The sequence below is a fragment of the Odontesthes bonariensis genome, chromosome 5 (assembly GCF_027942865.1).
Source record: "Odontesthes bonariensis isolate fOdoBon6 chromosome 5, fOdoBon6.hap1, whole genome shotgun sequence".
NCBI classification, from domain to species: Eukaryota; Metazoa; Chordata; class Actinopteri; order Atheriniformes; family Atherinopsidae; genus Odontesthes; species Odontesthes bonariensis.
The window spans coordinates 386,370-400,742 of NC_134510.1; the positions used below are offsets into that span (position 1 = coordinate 386,370).

The window sequence follows — 14,373 nt, forward strand, 5'->3', positions numbered from 1 at the left end:
TTACCTTTAATGCAGCTTTTATCCTGTACAGCACTTTGGTCAACCGCGGTTGTTTTTTAAATGTGCTCTATAAATAAAGTTTGACTTGAGTTGAGTTGAGTTTAATATTCAGCGAGTTATGATTGATTAAATGCGCTGACACTTCATTGTGCCAGCCAGCCAGATTACACTGAGTGGAGCTGATGACCGGTCCAAGATGGCGGCTCTACGGCTCGTCAGCGCCTATAGACAGTAGAGGTTGATGCGGCGTCTATTCTTTATGTCTATGGCCAGACCCCATCAGTTTTTGGCATACCGGAAAAGGGCAGCGAAGAAGGGAAGTGACGTCAGAACGCAGCGACTGACGCTTTACGTTGCTGACGTGTAGGGAGGAAGGTCTGTTAAGATTCCTTTAGCGTAGCCGTTCCTTAACGTTATCTTTTGTTATTGATAGCTCGGCATGAAATCATCAAATTTAATGACGAGCTTTCTGATAAACTGCAACAGAAGGTAAACCGGACAAACTGCCAGGTAAGAGACTTTAACCACCAGCAACCAAGGAGTTCGCGTTGCTCATTATAGCAATTGCAGCAGCATGAGCCGGACATTTAAGCTATAGTGATCAACTGTAACATTAACTTAGTTTGAGGTCAACGTGTTCCTGTTTTGCTTCAGAAACGTTTAGAATTGTCAGTAATGATCACTGAAACCATCACACCGCTGTTGTGGTGTTTATTGCTCAACGTGAGCTGCTGAGCTTTGGCGCCCAGTAGCCTTTGTAATTCCAACAATACAGAATAATTTCCTGCATTGTTTACACAGACAACCACCAGGAACTGTTTCATCTGGTTAAGTTGAAGCTCGTGCTAAAGCAGCGGTAGAATGGAAAATCAAAGTAGTTATTGAATTGGTATGACAGCTGGATCGGCTGCTTTGTCACATTATTATCACACAGACTGCCAGTGACCGCACAGCATCTGTTTGATTGACGGTGATAATGATGACAGCAATTATAATAACTTTCATTGTACACAACCGACTCAGTGAGGAAAGTGAAAAGAGGTATTTGGATTACAAGTTTATTTCACTTATAGGGGGAATAGGGGCCCTAGACACACATCTTAATGTGTGTGCAGAGCGCTCTAAAAATATCCCAATAGTTCAAATGATGGTCCTTCAAGTAAGGATAGGTTGACCTTTTTTTGCGTAATACAAAGAGTCGCCTTCTCTGCTTGAACCAGTGCATCTGAAGGAGCAGTATGCTCCAACTTTGACCTGTTAAATCTTTTAATTGAGGGAAAGCTCAGAGCTTGAAGGGAAACTGGACTTCTTCTTGGGTCCTGAAGACGTTTCACCTCTCATCCTAAAGGTTTCTTCAGTTTTAAACTCGATGGTGGGGAGTATCAGCTTATAGGCAGAGACAGTTCTACTTGTCATTGAACCCCCTGACCAATGTGCATGTTGTTGGAGTCATTATCACCTCTGAATTGTCTACCTGTCTGAAGGGGTGATTGGTCACAGGATCCAAGGTGTGAATGGTTGTAAAAGTGCCTGGGGAGAAGAGACAATGCACGGTGGTTAGCACCGTCGCCTCACAGCAGAGGGTTTCAGGTTCAACTCCCGGCTGGTTCTTTCTGTGTGGAGTCTGCATGTTCTCCCCGTGTATGGGTGGGTTCTCTCCGGGTACTCCGGCCTCCGACCTAACATGCATGTTAGGTTCATTGGTGTTTCTAAAATTGTCCTTAGGAGTGAGTGTGAGTGTGTGTGGTTGTTTGTCTGGTTTGTCTCTGTGTGGCCCTGTGATGGACTGGCAGTCTGTACAGGGTGTACCCCGCCTCTCGCCCAATGACCGCTGAGATAGGCTCCAGCCCCCCCGCGACCGACCGACGGATTCAGCGGGTGTAGAAAAAGGATGGATGGACATAGATGGCTTGACTCCTCTCTCAAACCATCTGTCTTCTCTGTCCAGAATGTGGACATTGCTGTCCTCAGAGTGTCCTTTTTCCTACAGATGTAGGCAAACTGCTGAGTCTGGACCTGAAGAGTAACCCTAACTCTAACTCTAAAGCCGGATTTACAGTTGACGAGTCTGTCACGGTGGTGGTGGCCCGTTTCAGGCCTGGCGCTTGCCTTGAAAAGACGGCGCAGCGCGTTGTCGTGCACCACTCGATTTTTGTAACTTGGCTGTGCCGAGAATGACAAACCGGACCAATGTGAGACCAGGCTCAGTCAGGAGGTGCGTTTGTACAGCAGCTGTACAAACCTGCAGGGAAACAGCACAGGGAGCACGTAAACTCCCAAAACTGGTGCACAGAGATGGGCAGAACTTTGGGGAAAGAGGGAGAGTTCTGTAAGAATGTGTGGAAGAAGCTACGGGACAGATGCCTGAAGGCAAAGAAGAGGGCAGAGACTCCAAGTGGTGATGCCGGGGGCTTCAGACCTTCACCTCTTTTAACTGAATTAAAAAATTAAAATTATCCAGATACTGCAGCAGCATCATTAATGACAGTGTTCCTGCTCTTCATTGTTTTCTTCTCCACTTTCGTGGTTGTAGAGTAGCGGTAACCTTCACGTAGCAGCGCCACCTCTGTGACGGAGAAAACTGCAACTACTGGCGCATCGACTAGCGCCACCGTATATAGCCGGCACGAAATCGTGACGTCATTAACACCGCTTGCGCTAGCAGACGCGGCAACCATGCTAGAGCCTTAACCCTTTCCTATGTTGTGCCACGCACTTGTGGAGTTGTTGTTTGGTCTCTCCTATAGAGGTCCGTACACTTCTCACCTCAGACACGACACCACTCAGTTTGGGTTTGAAGATCACTGGAATGTCATGTTTGGAGAAAATCCTTCTAAGTTTCTCTGAAGCCCCTTTCACACTGCGACCCGCTACCTTAGCAGGTCCGCGGGTCGAAAGGCGAGTCTAGTTGACGCGGCAGCCCGGGTCGGCAGTGTGAACGCAACAGCGGACACGCTAAATTCGCGGATTAAACGCGAGTTATTCCTCAGTGTGAAAGGGGCTTGAGACTCCTGCCACACGTGGATGTCTGTTCTTCTTCTCTTCTCTAACAGTGTGGTTTGGTCCATTTGTCTTTGCTGATTTGACAAAGGCCCAGTTTGGGTATCCACAGGTTTAAAGAGCTTTCTTGGAGTGCTGATGTTCCCTCAGCCTTCATAGGTCCACTCTCAGCCTGGTGATGTGGAGTTTTGATGACAGCCAGGTTGTGTTCTAGTGGATGATGTGAGTCGATAAGCAGGTGCTGGTCAGTATGTGTGGGTTTCCTGTAAACCTCAGTATTAACACTCCATCCTCTTCAATGTGCACGGCACAGTCCAAAAAAGGCTCCTTGTGGTCTTGTTGCTGTCCTCCGTGAAAGCCTTCACCTCTTGAGTGAAAGACAAGTGTTGTCTTTCACTTGTCTTTCCACAACAGTAACAATAAATATTTCTGCACAATTTGGGAACAAGAACATTTGAGATATTTTATGTGGAAATTGATTCAAATAAATCCCCTTTTTGTATTGTCAATCCAATTGGACACGTGTTTCTCTGCTTGTCGATGTGCTCTGTGCAGCAGCCTCTATGAGATGGAGAGCAGAGCAAGCCTCAGATGGACTAACACTCTATTATTCACAGGTGTGGTCGAATACGGAAGTCTTATGAAGAACAATGGGAAAGAGTAAGGTGCCAGATCTGTACAGAGCCCCCTTTCCGTTGTACACCATTAAAGTGGACCCTTCTACAGGGCTGATAATCACAGCGGGAGGAGGCGGTGCCTCAAAGACAGGAATAAGGAATGCTGTGGTAAGTACTGAAGATCAAGTCCCATGGCATGTTTTATCTGTGTTTTATCTTGTCTTATCTGCCATGTTAAAATCATGCATTATCACCTTAAACATAAACCAAAGCTCAAAAAAGAGGTATACATATGTTTTAGTATTTTTATTCAGTAGGAACACATTTTAAAGTGAAAGGCAGGATTTCCTTTTCTGGTGGATTTCTTTGTGTGTACGTTATGCACAAAAGCATTGGAAAAGCAGAAGTTATCACACCTCAAAGAACAAGTGATCTGCTAGTACTTTTCAAAACACAATACTTTTTATTTGCTTTGGAGATGTCTTCAGGAAAACATATTTTTGGCTGTGAGGGCAAGTTGACCCTTTCAGCTTCCTGAAAGACCCAGCAGCCTTAAATTAGTGGATGCAGTTTGTTTTTACTGTCCAGTTGGGAAAAGGGTTGGATTTGTTTGCTACACTTCACGGACACAGTTTTATGAACAAGGCCCAGTAAGATGCTGGCTATGTGGGGAGACTGAAGCTAAAAGTAGGAACTGCTCCATCACTGTTGGTATTACACGTACAGATGGATTGTAGTACAAATCTCATGGTTGTACTGAGTAAAAAGGCCAAAAATACTTCATGTTGATAGATTTACACACGTTCCAGTTGTTGCTTCTATAATTGCTCAGACACAAGGAGTTACTTATACAAGCAGATGCACAGTTGTAGGTAATGAGCCCCTTGTAATGACGGTTCGTTGTGCTGCTCACTTCTATGTTTGGAAGCCAGTTCTGGCTTAAATCTCAAGTACATCTCATGTGCTGTCATGCTTGAAATTGTAGCATTTTTCTTCATGTTTTTTCTTGTTAATGTAATGTAGTAGCCTCCTATCCAGCAACTATAGTAGTACCTGTTCACAACTCGCCATCACCCACTTCCATCCCTCCCCCAGTAATTCTATCTGTCATAAGAAGCTTTAGCCAGCTCCTCTCATTCTCAGGAGGAGGCTTCCCACTGTTACAAAGCTCTCCTTTGTTCTGACCTGATTGGATGAAGTGTGCAAAGCTAGTCATGGGGTACCTAATATTAAATGTCCATGCCATGTACACTTTAATGAAAGATTGCAGTTACTCCAAAATGCCTGCAACACATTGGAACTTCAGAAAACACTTGCACATAAACAAAATAGTAGAAATTGAAGGAAGCAGCTTTACCAATTTGTAGAGATGATCCATATGTTTAAATTGTGTTTGAAATCGAGACTTTGTTTTTGCTATCCCAAAATGACTCCATGATGCTTAAACAAGGCCTCTCTTTTAGCATATATTGTTGCAAGACTTATTGTTGTCACTGAAGATAATTCTTTAAGGCTCTGGCTGTATGTTTGGGCCTTTTGTACAGTATTCTATTATGCATTCAAAGCTATATTTACAAAGTCTTTGTTCCATGTTTGAATTTAGGGCTAATGGCAGGCATGGTAAGAATGTAAAAAGTTTCAACAGTAGCAGACTTAAAGCTCTGTGTTTCAGCACTTCCTGGATCTGCAGCTGGACGCAGAGCAGCGCTACAGCAGCAGTCTCCTTCACTCTCATGATACAGATACGCGTGCTACTATGAACATGGCTGTGGGGAATGGTGTGATTGCTGCAGGACAGGACGGGACCTGCTGCCTCATGACTTTTAAACTCTGCAGAAAGAAAGGAGGAAAGGTTGCTCATAAAGATGGTGAGGCTTATTGCTAAAATCTGAATCTTATCTGATATTACCCCTTAGAAATAATTAAAAAAAACCTTCAGATGAATTCAGAGAAGTTTATTTTTATATAGCACCACATCACAACATTAGGCATGTCAAGGCAATATGCAAAGAAAGACACATTCTCTACAAGTTCAGTTATATGCATTCCATAGCATATAACTGAACTTGTATACATAGCTTTGAGTCATGAAACGTTGCTGAGCTAAGGAAACCAACAGATCACATTGACTCTTTAGTTTTATTCAGTCCACTGTCCTTAGCATACATGGGCTAATGAGTGACAACAGAGAGAAAGAGGTCTCCTCACTCTTTGGGGGGATGATAGAAGAGGACCAAGACACAAACGTAAAAATTAAAATACAGAACTATTTAGCATACAAAGTGAAGTCACATCATGCAGCAAACCCTGTTGGATTGTCAAAACAAATGGTTTGAAAAATAACAAGGCCAGTCCTATAATATGTACCTACACCCTGTGTGTACAGGTTACTGGCATGGTGGTTAGCTTGTGTTGTTGTTAGCTTGTGTTTGGCATTTGCCTATAGATCCCCACCGCTGAGTGGATGTCATTGTTTCCCCTTTATGTGAGAAGAAAGAACGTAAAACTCAGTTTGTCAAAATGACTTGTTTGTGTGTAGTAGGCGTTAGAAACCCTTGAAACAGAAAGTAAACTGTAGTCTGAGAGCAAAGTCCTCTGTTGGGAAAATGGAACTATGAGGCCCCATGGCCTGTTTATCTGGGTTTTCTGGTTTATTTGCAGTGTTACGATATGTTATCACTATAAACATCTCCCAAAGATTGAAAAAAATGAAGTATATTAATTATTTGTTATTCTCCAATTTAATTGATTTATTACCTTGTAGTTGCATAGATACATATTGGACCCCATGTTTCTGGGAGTTACCATCGTGAGCAGAGTGAGCTGTCTGCAAGCTCTGCATGTCCTGCGTTTTTCATTTAGAAATATTTTCAAACAGAAGCAGAGAAATCTTATGAGGGACTGAAGTTGGGTTGTTAACAACCACAGGGAATACAGCAGAATCTCAATGATTTCAAATGTCTGTCTGTGTTCCTTCCACACTTAAAGCCTGTATAGACACCTGTAGATGGCAGTATCAATTCTGTGCGAAAGTCTCCACAATACCCATTACTTTTGGTCTTTCTCAAGTAAAGATGGGTTTCATGTGTGCCGCAGAGACCATTCTGCAGCAAGGTAATGCCAGGAGACGAGTTGGGAAAGGAGACAAAGATAAACTGGATGGGACTGCTGCTTCTGGAGATATGTCAGATACCAAGGAGGAGACGGCTCACATCAAAGTGAGCGGTTTGGCTGAATTGCAGTCGGACCTTAACCCACAGGAACCACTGCAGAAAGTTGTCAGATTCAGTCCTGACATGAATCTTTTGCTGACAGGAGGCACTGACGGACACATCAGAGTCTGGGAGGTAAATGCTGTAGAGTTGTTAACTTTAAGAATATCACCGCATGAGTCATGTTTTAGTGCTGTGTTGCACAATTATGCATTTTGGCACATATACGGGTTAGGGTTAGGGTTAAGGTTAGGGTTAGGTTAGGGTTAGGGTAAGGGATAAGGTTAGGGTTAGGTTAGGGTTAGGTTAGGGTTAGGGTTAGGGTTAGGGTAAGGGATAAGGTTAGGGTAAGGGATAAGGTATTTGCTTCTCTCACCTTTTCGTCTTCCCTCACTTCTGCAATATTTTTTACCCATAATTTGTTTTTCTATTCATTAATTTGAAGTGAACAATCCTAGAATTGATTTATTTACATGTTTATTTATGTCTGTGTTTGTTGGTTTTATGAAGTGATATGTTTATTTGTTTATTTATTTTAGGTCTGGGCTGGATTTCAACTCTGCCAAGCTTATTATACTGCACTTTACACACCAAATTCACTGCAAAGTTCTGGGGATTAAACTAAATGTAAATGGTTATGAGGTTTATGTTTTGTGGTTCAGTAAATCTGGATATTAGGAGAATACGATTTTATTCTGCAAAATTTGTTTATTTGCAGTCAAAACTGTACTGACAGTGCAGGGGCACCTCATGAACTTTGTGTTTGGTGTATTAGTGGTTTTGACTTGGTTTGTATGTTTCTTTTCTAGTTTCCATCCCTGAGGAAGAAATTTGACTTCAAAGCACATGAAGGGGAGATTGAAGACTTTGATATGAGTCCAGGGAACAAGGTAAACCACCGACATCTCCTGATGCTGATGTTTAATGAGCGTTTTAAATGACAGATAAACTGCTTCATCAGTTATTGATCGTATCTTGTGTTCTTATGCAGCACCTTGTGACTGTTGGCCGGGATTTTGCCTGTAATGTATGGAGTGGCAACCAGTTGGCTATGGGTCTAAATTGGCATGAAACCATCCCTCGAATTGCTGAAAAGTCTTATCGATATATGGCTTGCAGGTAAAAAAAAACAATAACTTCTGCACCTCGCTTGCCATTCCAAAAAAACATCAAAACTTCAGTTTATCCTGAGATTGTTTTGTTTTTATATATTTCAGGTTTGGAAGAGTAGAGGACCAAAAAAACATTCTGAGGCTTTACACAGTGCAGATCCCTCATAAAAGAGACAGAAAACCCGCTCCTTGCTACCTCACCAAGTGGGATGGCAAGAGCTTGCTGCCCATGCTTACGTCCCCCTGCGGCTCTGAGGTCATCTCCTGTCTGGCTGTCAGGTAACTGATTCAGGAAATGTGGATATTGAAGAATTTTCAACATTTAAATTTTATGGGAATTTATTCATAACTGCCGTAAATGTTATTTGTACGTTCGTTTATTTAGCATGGTCTTCCTGATAAGTACCATGGACACATTCTGGTATTGTATTACTGAATTACATTACAAGTCGATACATAAAATGTAGGGGCAGGTGATAGCTGGCTGTATTGACCACACTAAGCCACAATAGCCTAACGGAAAAATAACTATTAACACTGTCAATTACTATTGACAGTGTTACTGTGGATTTGCCCCGCGACCCGACCAACGGATTAAGCGGGTATAGAAAATGGATGGATGGATGGACTGTGGATTTGATGTAAACAATAAACTGTATTCCTTATTGTTAAAAACAACAATAGCTTAAAAAGTTGTTCTGAAGAAGAAAGGGGTGTTGTTGTTTTTTTAATTTGAAAGGTCCCTTTCAATTCCACTAACTTATTCAAGTTGGCTTGAAAAAAACTGTTGCAGTAATGTTAACTTAGCAACACAATCAAAAAGCTCATATAGGGCTTTTAAAAATTGTATTTCCTGTATCCAGGAGTTGCTTGTTGACGAATAAGTCACCCGTGTTTACTTGATTAGATTGATTAGATCAAAAACAGAGAAAAAACAAATTATTGGCTCATTATAATTTCGATGTCATCAATACATTGCAGAACAGTGACAGGGGCATGTTCACTACCTTTAAAAACACTTTGTAAGCCATTGGGAAGTTAGGACACAATCTACTGTAGCTCTGAAAGGAAAATGTTTTCTGCCATGCTCAAAATTCTCCAAGCGAAGTCTTTGTATCAGAAACTGTGTTTGAAAAGGTGTCTGTTCCCCTTGGGAGGCACTGTAGACAACTTCTAATGATTTTAATCATAAGAGTTCTACTACTAAAATCAGGCTCTTTTAGTAATGATGTATTAAATCTCCAGTTTCTAACTGGTGGTGTAACTCTGTTATTCTTCAATGTGATAGAAACTGGAGCGTGATCACTGATAGTGATGGGCTGGATTTTAGTGTCTGAAATATCACTCATTAGAGAACTGCTAACTAAGAAATAATCTATTCTTGAATATGAGTGGTGTACTGCTGAGAAGAAGGTGTACTCTCTGAGAGTGGGGTGGTGGGAGCGCTAAGCATCACAAAGACCAAAATCATTCATATATTGTCTAACAACATTTGTGGACTGCCAGTTCCGCTGACTTCCTGCAGTACTGCACCTGTCCACTCCTGAGTCAGATACCATGTTAAAGCCCCCTCCTATGATGAGTGTGTTATCTGAGTGATCAGAGGGTGAAGTGAAAAAGGAGTGAAACAATGAGGCTCATCAACATTTGGGCCATATATATTAGCAATGCATAAACTCATATTTTTGATCAATAAGTTAACTATTATAAATCTGCCTTCTGGATCAATAACTGTTGTTTACTGTGAAATTTAATTTCCTGCTTATCAGAATGGCTACACCTCTTTGTCTGGAGTTGTAACAGGCTGAGTACACATGAGGAAACTGTGCTGTGGTGAGAACATCAGCTGCAGTCTTTGATAAATGAATCTCCTGTAATAAAACAATTCAGATTTAGTTTTATTTGTGCCCCCGTAGGGCAATTAGTGTTGCAGCAAGTAAAAAGGACATATAATTAGTCTAAGAGGGAGGGCTGATACAGTGTGCTGAAACAACATCAGCAGCAGCCCCTACAAAGTGTCAACGGTGCGTATCATCAATTTCTGCCAACATCAAGAACACCACATGGAGACAGGAAACGGAAACAATATCAACCAATCAGGTACGGCTCCTCCGACCCTGTCCTGAGTTCAAAAGGGAAACAGCCGTAGGGACGAAGGAGGGCCTGTACCTGTTGCTCTTCATACAGGAAGTCTGAGCCGGGGCAGGAAGGCAGGAACTGGAGCTCAGAATGGAAAGGATGGGAGCTGTCAGACAGAGCGCATCAGCCCTCCTGATTATCCGTCTGTTGAACAGATCCGGAGGGGTGCACCGTTCAACTCCCAGAGTCTGGTTGCTCGTCTTTATCTCTGCTCAGGGCAGTTTTGGACCTCGTGTTCAGGTTGCCAAACCAGCAGAGGAGAGAAGGTCAGCACAGATTCAGTATATGATCTGTAGAATAAGACCATCAGGGACTGATCCATCTGAAACCTGGAGACTTTTCTCAGACAGGACAGTCGCTGCTGGCCCTTTGTTTGCAGGTTCTCTGAATGGCAGGTGAAATTGAATTTATTATCCAGAATAAGTTTGGACCATGTCTCCTGTCTGACCTTTGATTTCTGTTTTTGGATTGGTGTTATGGGGCTTTTTTCTGAAATCAATGCACATGTCCTTAGTTTTCTGTACATTTAACTGGAGAAAAGCATTGTCGCACCAGACTTCAAATTCACTGACCACAGGACCATGGGCATATACGTCATCATGTAAGAGACTGACTGTTACCGAATTGTTTTAAAATGGGTCTATTCTCATGGCTCGGGCAATCGTCGGTGTAGCGAATATAGAGGAGAGGGCAGAGGACGCAGCCTCGGGGAGAGCCAGTGGATCATGCATCCTTCACCCTCACTCTCTGTGTTCTGGGTGTTAAAAAGTCAAGAATCCAGCCCACGCTATTACAATTTACATGAAAAATAAGAAGCTTATGGATCAGAATGTGGGGCTGGATTGTGTTAAAAGCAGATGAAGAATCCTCAAACAGCAGCTTAGCATGGTTTTTGTTAACTTCAAGATGTTTAAAAACCCAGTTTAATAAGGTGGCAGCAGCATCCTTAACTCCACGACCGGCCCTAAAGGGTCCAGTAGGTGTTCAGTCTTCATAAGAACATCTTTCTTTATCAGAGGTGGAAAGAGTACTGAAAAATTGTAATTAAGTAAAAGTATCTTTACTTTGCCTAAATTCTACTCAGAATAAAAGTAAAATTACACATCTCAAAATTTACTTGAGTAAAAGTACAAAATTACTTAATTTAAAATGTAATTTGAGTAAAAGTTACTTAATTACTTTCAGTTTCTTAATGCAAAAAAGGATGAGTCATGAATCAAATTCAGTACAAGTTGTTTTAATCTATTTCGAGGTGTATTAAAGTGCACATCCACACTTGCAAAAGATCAACTGGGCTCAGGAACATACTTCCTCACAAGGACAGTCACAACTTGTACCATAATTATGGACAACCCTGAACATCCTCTCCATGAGACTGTTATCGGAAAACAGAGTCTCTTCAGTCAAAGGCTTCTTCAGTTTGGATGCAAAACGGACCGCTACAGGAAATCTTTCCTGCCCACAGCCATCAGCATCTATAATAACTCCTTGATTTAATTGAGTTACATCAACATTTAATTTCCCTCTGGGATAAATAAAGTATCTTTGAATTGAATTGAATTGAATAAAGTGCAAACAATTTTCAGTCCTATTGTCCAATGGACAACACTATGATAAGAATGAAGAAATTTAAACTACAATCAAAGTATTAAATAAACAAAATGCACACAAAATTAAGTGCCCACAGGATACCACAAATCAAACTAAAATGCCACAGGATCCCACTATTAACAATAAAATGCCACAGGATCCCACATCTCAAAATAAAACAAAATGCTCACAGGATCCCACAAATCTGCCAATAATCTACAACTTTAGACCGGAAAAGCTCTTGTTCAATTTCAGCAGCAGCTGATTTTCGAAGTTTTTTGCTGTAAGTCTTGCTCTCTTTGCTGTGAAGAGCAACCCGGCTGAACTAAAAAGCCTCTCACAGGCAGCTGAGGCTGGAAGGCCTGTGTTGAGTTTCAGAGACAGCTTCTTAATGTTTGGGAAGGAGTTCAGCAGGTCCATGCTCTCCGACACACAGGCAAGGTACCCCTCCAATTCCCCAGAACCCTCTGACCTGCGGGACTTCATTGTGGAATAACAATAAAAAATGTTTATGTTTGGATAAAATGCCGAGATCCAAATATCCAAAAACTGACGTCGGAGCCCAGTCCACTGACTCAGTAGCCAACAACGTGCTGGGGCAGCCTTCAAAACAAAGCCCAAACGTAGCCCGTATTACATTACTGTTGATTGGCATTTAACAACATAATACTTTACTGCACTACTACTAAACAGTTAGATTTCGCTCATACCTTTGACGAAGTGGTCACCGCAGACACGAGCATTTGCAGATTCAGCCCCTCCAGTCTGTAAACGTAGGTTAGCTATCCACTTTTTGCGGCGTTGTTCTGTGAGTTTTTTTTCCATTTCTCACCTCTACGGGCGATTACCTTAGGTACTCGATAGTAACCCTTTCCCTTCTCTCGGTTAGACCGATTGCTACATCCAAAAACGGCACAAAACTGAGGCATTTTGGGCAAAAAAGTGGCAGACAAAACACAGTGTTTTCAATGGGACCCAGCTCCAGTTGCCCACCACTTAGGTTCGCGGGCTTAGAAAATACAGATGTGACGTCAAGTGAAACCCAGCTATTGACTTTCAGTTCCGGGACAGCTGTTTAAATTTCCGCCTGCATTTAATTTTTCACCGTAAATATTTGTTTTACTCAGTAACGTGAGGGGTTTCAAATGTAGCGAAGTAAAAGTACTTGGGTCAAAATGTACTCGAGTAAAAGTAAAAATTACACATTTCAAAAACTACTCAGAAAATTACAAATTACTCATAAAAAGTACTCAATTACAGTAACGTGAGTAAATATAATTAGTTACTTTCCACCCCTGTTCTTTATCAATTTCAAAGGATTTCATGACAAGGGAGGTCCGTGCCACAGGTCTAAAATCATTCCCAGCTTTAGGGTGGCTGCTCTGAGCCACAGGTCTAAAATCATTCCCAGCTTTAGGGTGGCTGCTCTGAGCCACAGGTCTAAAATCATTCCCAGCTTTAGGGTGGCTGCTCTGAGCCACAGGTCTAAAATCATTCCCAGCTTTAGGGTGGCTGCTCTGAGCCACAGGTCTAAAATCATACCCAGCTTTAGGGTGGCTGCTCTGAGCCACAGGTCTAAAATCATTCCCAGCTTTAGGGTGGCTGCTCTGAGCCACAGGTCTAAAATCATTCCCAGCTTTAGGGTGGCTGCTCTGAGCCACAGGTCTAAAATCATTCCCAGCTTTAGGGTGGCTGCTCTGAGCCACAGGTCTAAAATCATTCCCAGCTTTAGGGTGGCTGCTCTGAGCCACAGGTCTAAAATCATTCCCAGCTTTAGGGTGGCTGCTCTGAGCCACATGTCTAAAATCATACCCAGCTTTAGGGTGGCTGCTCTGAGCCACATGTCTAAAATCATTCCCAGCTTTAGGGTGGCTGCTCTGAGCCACAGGTCTAAAATCATTCCCAGCTTTAGGGTGGCTGCTCTGAGCCACAGGTCTAAAATCATTCCCAGCTTTAGGGTGGCTGCTCTGAGCCACAGGTCTAAAATCATTCCCAGCTTTAGGGTGGCTGCTCTGAGCCACAGGTCTAAAATCATACCCAGCTTTAGGGTGGCTGCTCTGAGCCACAGGTCTAAAATCATTCCCAGCTTTAGGGTGGCTGGTCAGAGCCACAGGTCTAAAATCATTCCCAGCTTTAGGGTGGCTGCTCTGAGCCACAGGTCTAAAATCATACCCAGCTTTAGGGTGGCTGCTCTGAGCCACAGGTATCACCATGGACTGCTTCCAGCACCTTCTGTTGGTTAAATGTTAGCTGGAAGATATGATAAAAAAAAGGAGCTAACTGTTCCGCACAGGAGGAGAGCAGCTGACCACTGTTATTATCAGGACCCGGGCTTTTTCCAACTTTAGAGTATTTAAAAGATTTTTCCTCAGAGACAACATGAAAAGGAGTATGACCAGAACACAAAAGCTTGTTTTTCAGATTTAAAATCTCATTGCTAAAATCAAGGCAGTCAAACCTGAAGTAAAACTTGTTGAACTCAAGTGCCAATTGGTTATCAGAATTAAAACCAGGAAGAGCCACCTTTTTGTTGCACTTGATCTCTGAACCAACAATTCTTTTTAAGCCGTTCCAAACAGGGCCCAACCTGTTGTTGGCACGTTCTCTTTCCAGCTTCTCCTTGTGATAGAATTTTGTCCTTTTTATTTCATGCTTAATCTCCTTTTCAAGCAGGTTCACCTCTGTAAGGTCACCCTCTCGGAA

At 42.4% G+C, this 14,373-nt stretch overlaps 1 protein-coding gene across 1 annotated transcript in view; it reads left to right on the plus strand.

Moving 5' to 3' along the window:
- Positions 1–347: 347 nt before the first annotated feature.
- preb (prolactin regulatory element binding) overlaps positions 348–14,373 on the plus strand; it is a 29,470-nt gene continuing 15,444 nt past the window's right edge. Inside the window, exons 1-7 of the mRNA XM_075464642.1 lie at positions 348–510; positions 3,618–3,785; positions 5,290–5,485; positions 6,714–6,964; positions 7,639–7,719; positions 7,821–7,948; positions 8,047–8,220. Coding sequence (XP_075320757.1) covers positions 3,651–3,785; positions 5,290–5,485; positions 6,714–6,964; positions 7,639–7,719; positions 7,821–7,948; positions 8,047–8,220 — 965 coding nt within the window. The 5' untranslated portion in view covers positions 348–510; positions 3,618–3,650. The remainder of the gene's footprint in view (positions 511–3,617; positions 3,786–5,289; positions 5,486–6,713; positions 6,965–7,638; positions 7,720–7,820; positions 7,949–8,046; positions 8,221–14,373) is intronic.